The sequence below is a fragment of the Syngnathus leptorhynchus genome, chromosome 16, assembly GCF_054491065.1.
Source record: "Syngnathus leptorhynchus isolate UIUO chromosome 16, UIUO_Slep, whole genome shotgun sequence".
Classification (NCBI taxonomy): Eukaryota; Metazoa; Chordata; class Actinopteri; order Syngnathiformes; family Syngnathidae; genus Syngnathus; species Syngnathus leptorhynchus.
Genome location: NC_141210.1, coordinates 124,200 through 137,914, shown reverse-complemented (window position 1 = coordinate 137,914; position 13,715 = coordinate 124,200). Strand labels below are relative to the sequence as shown.

Genomic DNA, 13,715 nt, shown 5'->3' with positions numbered 1-13,715 from the left:
CGGCAAATAACAGGAACTCCACAAGAGACGAGGTGGTTGAGTGAGACAAACACACCCTGAAGGCTTTCAAGCCGGACGTGATGGATGCATTTACGAATAACCGGCAGTGAAAGGGGAGGTTCCGGTGCACGCCAGCCAATACAGTAGTGCCTTGAGATAATCGGGCAAAAAAGATCCAATACTAGTTCCAAAAATACCCGGCGAAATCACCAGAAAATTGTCAAAGGGCGCCCCACGCTGGCCCAAAAAAACATCACATCTACTACGACTTCCATTTGAATCATTTTTATTGAACCCCAAATCTTGTCAGCAAGTAAACTTGGGTGGTAACCGAAAGGTGATCTTCATGCGTGTGTACATCTAATAAATAGCCAAAACAAGTGAGTTTTCAATCACTTTGGATGCTCCACTGAGGTGCTTCCAAGCCCTATTGTGCTGACTTGTCACAAAAACAAGATGAACTAATTGAATCATTCGGGAGAGTCCATCTGTTGTTAGCTTCTGCATGGAGAGGCTTCATTGTCCAGCCATTGGTTGTCCTCCCTGAAACAGATGAGGCCCAATAACTATACACGTCAGCGGACAACAATAAATATTTGGACATATTCCGCCAAATAAACATAGGCAATAGTACAATCGGAAAAATGGTCCCATTTACGTAATGCCTATAAACGCATCCTGACCCTCGTCCAGGATGGAAGCAGAAGGGATGCAGACCAAAGGCGCCTCGCCTCGCCTCGCCTCGCCTCCGCCTCCGCCTCGTCTCCGCCTCGCCTCCTTTTCCTTTTAGTCGCACTCTGCAGGACCACCACCGTCATCCTCACAGCATGTAGATGATGTACGACAGAAAAACGAGGCCCATAATTGCAAAGAACATCAGCACCATAATGTCCACCATGATTGCGATGACGACAAATTGCTCAGCGAGAAGCGAAGCGAACTGGGCGGGAGCCGGTGTATGCCTTCGGCTACAATCGGAAGACTTCGGAAATGGCCATAGAGCAGATGTGTGTTATGCTCCGCCGTTTTGTAAGGCTGTTAAGCACCGAAAGAAGATAACTTGGCTCAATATTTCAAATGTACCACTATCGACTAGTTTGTTTCTTACATTTTAATATCGTGTATCGTGCATGTGTACGTATATTATGTTTAGTTTGTTTGAATTGTAGTTAGCCTTTTGGGTCGACACCTGGCAGACCAAAATCGGAGCAAAGCTTTTTTTTTTTCGCCCTTATTTGAAAAGGTCTTGAATTCGTTTTGATGAATGCGTTTATGGAGGTTCCTCAAATATGATCGTGTCTTATGGTACATTTAATACTTATTGAATGATGAATAAAGAGGAACACACGGCTGTGGTGTCGTTGCAGGGTAAGTGCGGCAGGTGGCAATAAAGATATTTCCCTCAAGAAGAAAACGCTTTTCTTCTCTGCTTACCCCAGTAGGGGTCGCCACAGCGCATCATGAACTTCGGACAGAAGGATGTCAGCCAGTCTTGAGAAAAAAATGACTTTTATTGAATCTGCAGTACAGTTTGAAGTGCTGTGACACGAGATGATATCTGGTCCTAACATCTGACAATGTCTTGTACTTTTTTTTAAACGTGTCAATATGCATATGCTATCTTTAATCCTTAAAAAATGACATTAAAAAAACAAGATAGAGATGCATAAAACTGGTCTGCAAGCTTCCACCTGCGGGATTACAAGATTCCTATTATGACGTGTACATATAAGCGGCGATGATGAGAAGCATGGAATGACGGGTCAGAAGCACAGATGGAAAAGGCGAGGACGGGATAACTTGGACGAGATAGAGGGCCCAAAAACAAACCGTCAAATAAATTGCGAGCAAAGACCGACGACGCCTATTACGATAGCCGATTGAAGAAATGTCCACTAGCTACGTCGAGAGCGCGACGGCAGAAAAGCGCAGCCCAACCAACTGATATCAGGCGTACGCATTGCGCTCGCTCCACCGCTGCTTCCTCATTCGACTCCCACTACCTCTTTGTTGTTGTTGTTTTTTTTGCTGTTGTTTCTATTTGATATAAACTCCTCCACCTTCATCAATTGCGTTGCTGGTTTATTTATTTCATACACTTGACAATTTGTCCTGTTCAAAATGAGCATTTTCCAATAAAAAAAAAAAAGAAAAGAAAAGGCGAACAAAGGAAAAAGGAGCACAAGATAGTAGAGGATAGATAAGACATTCATTCACATCTAACAGAAAACTAAAGATTGGAATGTTGTTGAAGCGGTGGAATAAAAGGTTTAAAAGTGTCAGAATACACAGTTGTGCTGTATACGCAAAAGTTGGGGCAAAAGGGGAGGGAAGTCAGGCAGGCATGCGTCCACATGCAAACGTTCCCCAACTTATCCCTGATCCCTTTTGCGTCTGCCCGACATTAAAACAAAAAAACAAAATGACGACGAGAGCGGCGGCGGCGGCGGGAGCTCCGGATTCCAGTCCAACAACATTAGCCGCAATGCAGCGCATCCATCACATTGGGTCTATAAATATATTAAGAGTAAAACACTCTGTTAGGATGGACAGCTGGCTGCTGAGCCAAGGGTTCAAAGAGCAAAGGAATGGAGACGCAACTGAGATTACATTCGCTTCCAGTCACGGGAAGGAAAATGCACGCGCGCGCGCACACAAAGAAACATCGGCCGGCACAATGAGGGATTTTCCAAATATTTGCACCGGGGGGGGGGGATGTTAAGTGCTATACATGGAAGAGACGTAGATGGCGGAGGATGATGAGTGACATCCAAACATCAGCACGGACAGACAAGAAAAAGTTAAGACAGAAGAAGGCTTGAGGTTAGCGAGCTGAACAGCGAGAACGGGGAGGGAGCAAATCAAGAGAAGCGGCGTTCAAGATGAAATGGCACTGGTCTTTTTTTTTTTTTTTTTTTCCTATATTTCTCATTTCCCTCCCTTTTCTCTTCTCTCTCTGTCTCAGATGGCCTCCACGTAGTTGGCGGGCAGCATCCCTTGCTGATTGGTGCGCTCCACCCGGCCGTACATCCAGCCTTCGTCGATCTGCTGCACGTCCACGATCACGTCGCCGTCAATGAAGGAGACCTCGTCCTCGTCGGCGGCGGCGTAGTCGTACACCGCCCGGTACCGCTTCTGTGGAGCCACGCAATTTGACGTTTCAACAAGATTGGGGCGACACTGCGCTCGTTCGTCCGTCCGTCTGCCGGGCCGAGGGTGACGTACCCCGGCGCTGGAAGGCGGTGCGGCAGCTGCCGGGCGCACAGGCTCAGGAGTAGGATCATAGTGGTAGTTGTGAGAGGCGGCCACGGGCTGCTGGTAAGCGGCTGGAACACAAAAACGTCAGCGGCCGGCCGGCGCTTGCCATTGCAAGTAGGACTGACCACTACCTGTGGCAGGGTTGCTTGGCTGTGGATGCGAAGTCTTGCCCTCCTCATGGACATGTGAACCCTTGCTCTTCTCAAACTCCTCGTGGTACTTGATCTATTGGGGAGAAAACGATTTGCTGACTTGACTTTTCTCTTACACCCGCCTTCCCAACTATTTCATGCACTCGTTCAGGTGACATTTGTGTTTGGATTAAAAGAAAAAAAGAATGTACTCACCGGGTACTTAAGGAGTTACTCAAGTATTTATAAGGAGGACCACTTTTTCCTCATATTTGAAATCATTGTAAAGTACCAGTACCGTGGTTCACTATGGCACAGAGACAATGCAGTTGACTTTCTAACCACCAGGGGTCTCCCAGTTGCAACACGCCTTCAGCCGTGATGGGTGTGGGTGGGGAGGGGATGTCGCTGAGTGCACTAACACCTCCGACCTCCACAAGCTGACAGACAGGATGTGACATCTTGACCGGCAGGAAACCCGGCGGGCGCTATCGCCTAGCAACCGCCGCCGACGCAAGCAGGTGAAGTCGACGGAAGAAAAGAAAAAAAAAAAAGAAAGAAAAAAAAAAAGGACGACGCCTTGCCCTTTGTGAATAGAGAGAGTCCTGTCGACAGACTGACTCACTGCACTCCCGGCCGACCGGCCGGGTCAAGATTTATGGCCCGGCTCGCAGGCGCTATCAAAGGGGCCCACTGTGGCGGCGAGTTCATTCGCAGCGGGCCGAGTGATGGACAGAACAATGCTCTCAAGCGCATTATGCTGCTGCTGCTGCTGCTGCTGTGCTGGGATGCGATGGCTCATTCCGCTTTTGGAAGTGGCCCTGCCCTGCCCTGCCCCGCCCCGCCCTGCCCTGCCCTGCCCACGCTCCTCAATGGTGGCGAATGGAAGATGCGGGACGCAGGATGGCATTCCACGGGACGGGAGTGATTGTAAGCAGATGTTCGCCCCCTCCCTTCTCTAGTGCACCTTTTGCCACTTCCGACCTGTGTGCCATTCCCGTGGGAATAGTCGGTGGCAGAACATGAGACCAAGCTGTGCATGTGCGTGCGTCTTTCTACTTCACTGCTCTAATTTAGAGGCTAATTAATGGCTCTTGATGCGGGACACTGAGCAAAAAAAAAGTCTGTACTGCAGCAAAAGCATACCATTCACAGTAGGGAGTTAGTGACCAAGCCCAGACGCAAATAGCCAAAAATTCTAAGTCACGGCCCGTAAAAATGTTTCCAATTTCCTATATGAATAGTTTCAACTACTCTCGAGTGGGGCACTTCACCCTATGTGTCGCTTGGCTTTATCAGATGGAAAGGCAAAAAGGGGGGGGAGGATGATGATGATGATGATGATGAGCAAGACGCAAAAGCCAGTCTTACGTTGCTGACTTGGTCCTGCGATTTCTTGAGTCTCTGCAGCTCTGGCGTGTCTGTGACCACGGTGAAGGCTTTCCCTTTATTCTTTTCAAAATCCTCCTTGTAGAGAACCTAAGCAGAAAAAAAACACATTAGGACAGAGCAAACATCACATATACATAAGTGAGCTAAACCGCGTGTGCGCGCATGCGTGTGTGACGAAAATCCAACGTTATTTACGGCCGCTGACCTACATTCTATTTCAAACATGCACATTTCTTTCATTTCAATGGACTGGCTTTCTCGTGGGATCAATGAGCAGAAGAATTCCAACTCCAAAGGTGGCAACCACATATGGGCACCAGAAGATGTCGTGTGGCGTTTTTTTGTTCTCCCCAGTCATGACACTTGAGGGCTGATGCATGCAAGTAAGTGTCAAATCAAGCAAAGATGAACTTCCTGGTCACGTTTTTTTTTTGGTCTCTCTGGCTCTTCCAATCACATGGCTGCTTTCCTTCCCCACCTCCTTCATTCATATTTCACTGCATATGTATGAATCCCCACCGCAGAGAAATCTTTGGTCTTCATTTTGGGGATGTTGGCCTCTTTAAGATAGGCTCCTCCTTGGCTAGCACCCAACCCCAATGGTCTGCCTGCTGTCTTTCTTCCTCTTTTTCTCGCTCGCTCACTCTCCACAATTCACTCTGTGTTCGTTCTTTCTCCCTCCCTCCCTCTGGCAAAGTCTTGTAATGAGCTGTGACAACTAGCTTCCATAGCAATAGGGTTGCCATGGCACATGAAGGTCCCCAAACAAACTGGCTCGCAAGGTCAGGGCTTGGACCCTAAACGGGCAAATTGTCACTGTCCTGTGCTGTCCGCTTGTTGAGGATGAGCATGCATGAATAAAAACACCATCTGTCCGTCACTCAGCCCGTCGGCTATTACGCTCTCACCCCAATAATCCCCCCCCCCCCCAACTTGTAGTGTAATCTGCACTGTGTGACAAAAACATCTCAATTTGATATATTCAACAGGAAACCAGAAGTGGGAGCAAGAGTTTGCTGGTCATTTTAAATGCCTTTGGAGTCATTTTTTATTACAACACATGACCTGGTTAAAATGGATATTTTGGTCCGACAGGAAAGATGAGTCGCCCTCTTCAAAGCGGCATACATCAAATGTGATTACTGACCATTAAAACGCCAAGCAAGCCAGGCAGCCAGGCAGCCAGGCAGCCAGGCAGCCAGGCAGCCAGGCAGCCAGGCAGCCAGGGGCGGCCTTCAGCACGCCCAACGTTGAGTGCTCGAGTGGGGCTTTTCACTTTTGCCAACAACATGTGTATACTGTCTCTACTGAACTCCACATCTGGAATTAAGCTTGCTCACCTGGCTCTGCATCTTGCTCTGCTGTTTGAGGCGGATGTTCTCTGGAGTGTCAGCCACGCAGGTGAAGTTTGCCTTGGGGTAGTGTCTGCAAAACACACGCCGAGCGGCAATCAACACCCACGACATGTACTCAAAACTGACAGCCAGGCATTTCTTATCCACAGTAGTCCAAAAGTTGAGTTAGGAGCCCCCGAAGACCGCAGGCATGTGAGCTAAGCGCTCAATGTGCCGTCGGGGGAGCCAAGGTAGCCGGAGAGAGAGCAAGTGAGGCTTGCTTGTGTGTGCGTGTGCGTGTGTGTGGTACCAGGAGCCTCAAAGTTGCAGTGTTCTGAAAGAGAGAGAGTCCTAAGCAGGTGTGTGGAAGGGGGGGGGGGGGGGGGGCAACAAAAATATATAAATCACGGAACGCAGACACAGGCACATTGACGGGGATGTAGCAGGAAGAGGAACGGCATGTGACAAGACTTTATAAAAACGTTCACAGATTTAAAAAGTTCATTTCCACCTCAGAGTAGAGAAGAAAGGGCATTCCAAAAAAGATTGCAATCCTGTGTACATATGGCCAATTGAAATAACTACAACTCCCACAATGCCTCGAGGTTTTGGGCCACCTCCAATAGATGGTCTCAATGAGTACCATTTAAGCCGCTTCTTTACACTTTCAAAAGAAAAATCGCCTGCAATCCTGCTGCCATTATTTGACAGCTGTCAAATTGAGTGAGCGAGCGAGCAGGACTCATCGTCATTGGCTTTTGAAAAAGAAGGCTCTGCGTGCGTGCGTGCATGCGTGCACTCACTCAACCAAGCGTACGTTATGGTGCGGGTGAGTCACAAGAACACGCATCCGTCAGTCAGACTGTGTCACGTAAAAATGACTCACACATTTGACTAGGTGGCACATGCGGAAACGCCAAGCGCAAAAAGGAAGGACGCTTTGCCCAGCAGGGGGCTTCATGGCTACATGTGAGCGTTGGAGCTATGCTAGGCACACGTGGGCGGGCGGGCGCACACACATGCAGAGTGGCGACGTCCACATACTCGGAGCGGGAGACGCGGCGGCGTTCGACGGAAGGGAGGGCCTGCAAATAGCAAAGGGGAACATTTGAAGAAGACGGCAGCCTGTCATCGGAAGAAAACGCCCCGTGAAAGAATTGCCGCGTGTACATCCTGAAATCGACTCGTCAAAACTACACGGCACATTCAATTTGAATGGAGCCCCATAGAAATGGTTCTTGGGCGGCAGGGGACCGTGTCGACGCTCAAGTGGACTCTTTTCAACAAACGGGAAGAGGCCAAATAAACACGCCGTGAAGAGTCTGGCTCCTGCGGAAGGGGCCGAGGCAAAAAGGAGAAGCCAGAGAAAAGAATAACACATTTTAAAAAATGGCCGGCAGATAGGTAATATGAGCCTTCGCAGAGTTTGATAATAGCATTATTAAAGTGAACAGCGGATGGATGGATGGATGGATGGATGGATGGTGCACATGGAATAGCGTTGCGCTGCTCCGCCAATGTGCACGAGAGAACGGCCTCTCTGTTGGCAACATCTGTGGCAGTCCAAACGCGTGGCGCTCCGTTACAAGTTCGGTGGTGCGAGGAGGTGAGCATAGACGCACGCCGACATTGTACCCCTTACTCCCGATTTTTGCCAGGACAGACGGCCGATTAACATATCACCTTTTGTTCCGTTCCATTTCCACGCAGCCTGGAAAGTGAATTTATGAGGCAACAAGTGCGCTACTCAATTGAGATAAAACATCATTTCTTTTGGTTAAAATGGCGCTCGCCCAGACGCCGCTACATAAACACTCCAATGTGTTTATTTGCATCAACCATGAACCAAAAAAGAGATTTACTCGAGTCTCACAATTGATGTAGCGCAGAGAAGCATATTCAAACAGAATTTTTCCACAATCTAAAGCCTCCCTGACAAGCGCGCATTTATTGGCAGGCTCACACATCGGGGGGAAAGCAGCCACCAAAAAGGAATGTCCTCGCAAATTATCCGGCTGAAAAAGGAAATAAGGATGGATGTTGTTCAATTCAAGCCCTGGCTCAAAATAAAGATAAAAAAATAATAATAATCTGCGTATAATAACGCCATCGCTAGGCGGCATAACAGCTGCCGAATCAAAGAACAACATCATTCTGAGAGGGGAGATTCCACACATTCCACATTTTGTGTGTTGCGGCATGAGTGAACAAGCTAGTTAGCGCCGTGTCCTCCTGTGTCACTTGAGAGGAACTTTAGGAATTTCCTTTGTTGACCCCCCCCCCCCCCAGCGAGGAGGGAGGCGCTTTCCCACACCACATATTACAGGACTTTTTCTGTCAGCGAGCAAGCGAGCGACGGCGCACTCCCTCCCAGATAAACAAGGGAGGAGGGGAAAGAGAAAGAAGGGCCTCCACGTCAGGTCAGGACAAGCACAAACGCATTGAAAGACTTACGCAGAGCAGTACGGTCTCTTGGCAAAGCCTTTGTAGTTCTTCATGTTTAGAGACATATTGCAGGTCTCGCAGCGGAAACATCGCGAATGCCAGTACTGTGGGAGAGAAACAAAACATGTCAACAAGTTAGTTATGGACACAAAGAAAATGGCTAAGTATTTGCAGGCCAATTGCACGGTGGCGGCTCTTGAGAGCCTGGGAGGGCAGGGCACGGGCAGGGCAGGGCAGGGCAGGGCAGGGTAGGGCAGGGCAGGGCAGGGCGGGGCATGGCTTGGCAGGCCAGGCCAGGCCGCGCCGCTGGAAAATATAGAAATACCCTTGGAAGGTTGACGCTCAGACCGCTCCCATTAGCACCAAAATCTGCCAGGTCGCTGCTAATTAAAATCTTCCACCACAGTTGCGCTGCCCTACAAATTCCTCTCAAAATGGCAGTTGGGGCAGGGAGGGCGTTTTGTTAGCACACATCTCAGCCAAGACAGCTTCTCCTTCCTGAAAGCCACTCACGCTCAAGTTTTTGGAGCAAAAAGAAAAAAGGACTTTCAGGCTCCAACGCTATTGTTAGAAAAGCAAAAGACAAACTTAGGAGAAAAGGAACTATTGCGACCCTCCCAAGTCAACCTCTCGCCACCCTTTTTCTTTCCTCCTCTGGCACTTTGGGCTGAGGGGGGGTTCTGAGAGACACGGCTGACACGACACACGCAAATGCCAAGACGAGGGAGGAAACACAAGGCCAAAGAGCAAGAGGAAGGGAGGGAGGCCAGGGAGGGAGGCCAGGGAGGGAGCGACTGCCTGCCTCAAGGAAAGGAAGGAAGGAAGCGAGGAAGGGAGGAGGGAAGGGAGGGAGGAAGGAAGGAAGGAAGGAAGGGAGAGGACCAAGGAAAGAAGGAACGGACAGCAGTGTGGCAGCCATTGGATGGCCAGAGTGAGTTTCCATTCCAATGGAAAGCCATCCTCTCCTCAGCTCAGCTCAGCTCAGCTCGTACTTTGAATCTTAGCAAAAACAAACAACAGCGCTGGCTTGTGCGTTAACTATTTACAGAAACCTGCCGATCCACGTTCCGCCGAGACGGTCCACCTGCCCGTGTCACGCCATGCTCCCTTCTTTACTTCCTCTTGCCATACAGACCGCAAGCGGCACATTATTGTCGCTCAAGCGCAGCCTGAACTTGAAATGCACCTCCGCCCAGAAAGGAGTAGCCTTAATGACTTCCATTTAATTGCTGCCGCCATTCGATTGATTGACTTTTTGGTTGTTGGGTTTTTTTCTAGCTTCCCCAATCCAATACATCACTTTGAAATGGGCTAAAATGATCTGGCAGCATTTTGCAATAGGCTCAAATTCTTTGGCAGCATCAGTACACATAGGCGTGCGTGCGTAAAAATGTCAGCATTGTGACAAATGGCCTTAACCTTATATTGTTCTCCACGCGCTATCAAGCATAATGACCAACGAACGGCAGGCGCATGGCGCGCGGCTCCCTTCATTGTGTTTGCGTCGGACGAACGGACGGACGGACGGAGGTGGCTGCCATTTCCTTTTGAAAGCGCAGTCTGCTAGAGCATCAAATGGTTGGGATAGCGCCGTCTTCCGTAATCGGGCAGCGAGATGGAAAAATGAGGACACTGCTGAGACGGAGCGCCAGAAACAGCCATTTGGGGAAAAAAAAAAAACACCACCGTCTCGGTGCGTCGTCTTCACGGCTCAAGGGCACGTGCGTGCGGGTACATGCGTGTATGAATACCCACTGTATGTAGGTTATACATACATTGATGCTCAGTCAATCGCCCAAATAGTGGACAATGAAGCTGCTACTAGCACTCGTGTGATAACAAACCTCCAACCTTCATTCTTGTCCTTTAGCCGATGATTAAAACGTGCCACCGTGCCCCGACTGTTTGCAAGGAAGTCAAGATTCAAGAGCGGAGACTTTTGAAGAACCTAACGTATGACTTTTGAAATGCTCCCATTTCATTTCATATTTGATATGGTATTTCCAAAGCACACCAATGAAAGCGTAGCACTGCTTCCTGGTTCCGATGAGGAAGTAGCCTCACGCTCAGGTGACCGCCTGCTGCTGCTGCAAGCAGAGCACCCGACCTGCTTCCTGGTTCCGATGAGGAAGTAGCCGCACGCTCAGGTGACTGCCTGCCGCCGCCGCTAAATCTGCCGAGGCTTCTTTGAGCGTCTGGAAAATCTAAATGGGTTCAAAGCGTCGCTCGTCTCACCCTTTTCTATAAATGGCCACAGACGCGGAAATGTGAGCTTTCTCGGCGGTAGTCCGTCGCAAAAAGCCCCGCTAGGACATACGTCGTTGCCGTCGCTAAGATTACGAAGGAAAGGAAGCGTTGCTGTCTTTTGGCAGCGCTCCTTCCTTCTGCTCGGGCTAGACCGGAATGCAGCTGCCACACAAACAAGCCATTGTGGGGACTGGAGCGCCGTAGATGCGAGCAAGGAGCTTGGCAGGTAAAGCTTCTTTTTTTTGAAGGTAGCCACAAATAGCAAGACAGCAGAGCAGCGGCGGCGGCAGCAGCATCAGCAGCAGCAGAGTCAACCTGAGCTGACAAATGACCAGAGCCCGCGCGGCATTTTGACACAGCACGCGCGTTCCTTCCATCTGGCGGAACGTGCTCCACCTCTGGCCAGATTCCAACCAGCGCAACTCTAATTGTAGGGAGGGGACCGCAGACAAAACATCCACATCCCATGCATTTGGACAAAGCCTGGGTGCCAAAACCTCCAATAAGGCACAGGCAGACGCCATACACTACGCACTGGATGTGAAAAGAATAGCTAGCTCATGGAGATAGGGCAGATGTCCATCGACAAAGACGTGGCCATTGGGAGAAAGGGAGGGACAGACAGAGGGATTGATTTTCAACAGCACGTCCATTAGACAAATGGGCCACTTGGCCTCCAGCTCTGTTGCAAGAAGCACACCACACCCACATCTGGAGTTGCGTGCATGCGTGAGTGCGTGCGTGCGTGCTCTGGCTTGCGTGGGGCCACAAGTTGTGGACAAGTCAACACCCTTCGAGAAAAACAAGACTCTCCAATAATCACACGCTCGCCCAGGAGATTCCACTCTTTGTTGTTCCTCATGCCAGTGCTTCAGAATTGGTCAGAACTGCCACCTGACCACCCCATTCAGTCTCCTCCTCGGGATTGAAAGCAAATCTCAACAAGTGAATCATCCCTCTCTGTGGGATTAAGGAGAGGGAGCGTGACAAATTCCAGGTTGAACACCAAAAGGCATGTCCATTGACAGGAAATGTCTGAATTGTTCTACTTCAATTTAAACGGCACAAAACAGGAAGTGAGCCTTTAAAGCCACGGAGCAGTAATGCTTTTAACTAACAAAAGTCATCATTTTGTAACAGGTAGGTAGGAGTCAAGGGGGGGGAAAAAGATCTACTTTCTACTTCCTTTGAACATGTTGATCTTTTTTGGAAATTGGTCATTTTCTATTTAGATGTTCAACAAACAAATCAATACTCGTCGGTGGATTGCCTCACACCGTAAAAATGACTTTCAAAAAGGGACACGCACCCTTCTACAAAATGACAATATCCTCCCTCCCTCATGCATTATCTGCAGATCCCACGGCGCTTGTTTGTTTTCTCACACTGATATTCCACTCGGATCCACAATTGACGAGATTTGGCCACCTGAGTGTGAGATTAAACCTGGACGGGATTGAAAGCAAATCTCAGCAAACTAATCTGCGGGATTAACAAGGGGACTGAGTGTGACACGTCCCATATTGAAGAGCAAAAGAGCAGCCGAGGCACAAGGGAAACCCCTGACAGGAAACGAGCACATTGTAACTGTGAAGAACATGACGTCAAACTGGAAGTGAGTGAACAAATTGGGGTTTATGGCGGTGACGTCACGTTTTCGATAGGTGTAGGCCCCAGCCAGACTCACTCGCTCACTCGCTCGCTCGCGCTCGTGTGCGCTTTCCCCCATTACGATGCCGAACAGCTTAACAAAACAACCAACAAAATAGCACAATGTCACATTTGTAAATCCCTATTCAAAACGAAGGCGATATCAAGCCGTGTGTTTACGATTGATCGCTGTTAGCTGGCCATGCTAGCCATACCTGTGTGTGTGTCCCTTTCTGGGTTCTTCCTACTCGAGTCATTCACCCCCCCCCCCCTTCCTCCTCCTCCTAAAAAAAAAAAAAAAAACCCGCAAGGTGTCTCCATTTCAAGCTAAAAAAGAGCCTGAATAAGTAAGGCTATTGAATACGAGTTATTGTAGTGACGATTAAAAAAGATCGTGGTGGTCTTACCTTGTCCAGACAATTGATTTTTTCCGTGGGGTAGACGACGAGATTACATCTGCTACACAGCGGATTCATGTCGGAGGAATGCTCGTCTTCAGCTAAGCTAGCACAGGAACCAACGACGAAACGAGCCCTTTTCGCTCTTCTTTTTCCACTCTTCTCTCTCTTGAGCTTTCGATCGCCTCCCAAACGCGTACCGGAGGCGTGGAGCGTTGAATGTTCGAAGGCGGTGGGTCCGCAGCTGTTATTGTCGTCGTCGTGTAGCCGCACAGCTGGCTGTCAGTAGTCCACACTGGGAACTAGAGGCAGCAGCAGCCGAGCCGAGCGGAGCGGAGCCGACGCGGAAAGCGCGTCGCCGACGCCCCTCCCGGCCCGGCGTGCACGCGCGCTCCTGTTCCCACAAGCGTGGAAGGCTCTCCTCCAATTAAAAATAATCGTCAAATATCATCATAAATCAAACACGATACGTCACACCACGCACTTTGACTACTTGTTGTTTTTAGATAACCTGTTTCACGGGTGGTGCGTTACGTCAACCAAATCGAACACTCATGTTGCCTTGGCGTCCCGGGGAAAATCGAATTGTAGGACTCGTGCAAAAAAAAAAAGGAATCACATTTGTACACATGTGCCTTTGCCACGTTCACTGCAAGCGTCCGGCGAATGTCAAAACAACGCGTGGTTACACTGACATCTGCTGGCTGCACTCGCATCTGCCATGTTTGCGTGTCATTGTTTCCCAGAGGTGGCTATTTATCCTCACGCAGTCAATTCCGAAATGTATTGTGCAGGTTTGAAAAAAAAATAAAAAATACGGAAAGTCAAATTCCGAGAAATAGTACGCAGTTGTTGGGATA

The 13,715-nt window shown here is 49.2% G+C and overlaps 1 protein-coding gene across 1 annotated transcript; it reads right to left on the bottom strand.

Annotated features, from left to right (window-relative positions):
• Positions 1-1,492: 1,492 nt before the first annotated feature.
• lasp1 (LIM and SH3 protein 1) lies at positions 1,493-13,496 on the bottom strand. The gene is made up of 7 exons (XM_085933385.1): positions 12,865-13,496; positions 8,570-8,664; positions 6,122-6,206; positions 4,761-4,868; positions 3,390-3,483; positions 3,226-3,326; positions 1,493-3,135 (listed from the first exon to the last, which is right to left on the bottom strand). The coding sequence occupies exons 1-7, from the start codon at positions 12,931-12,933 to the stop codon at positions 2,962-2,964; spliced, it is 726 nt and encodes a 241-aa protein (XP_085789511.1). The 5' UTR covers positions 12,934-13,496; the 3' UTR covers positions 1,493-2,961.
• Positions 13,497-13,715: the final 219 nt, after the last annotated feature.

Coding starts and splice junctions, on each gene's coding strand:
- lasp1 (XM_085933385.1), bottom strand. CDS start 12,933: ATGAATCCGCTGTGTAGCAGATGTAATCTCGTCGTCTACCCCACGGAA. Junction 8,665..12,864: donor AAATCAATTGTCTGGACAAG/GTAAGACCACCA, acceptor TCTCTCCCACAG/TACTGGCATTCGCGATGTTT. Junction 4,869..6,121: donor AGAGCAAGATGCAGAGCCAG/GTGAGCAAGCTT, acceptor TTTTCTGCTTAG/GTTCTCTACAAGGAGGATTT.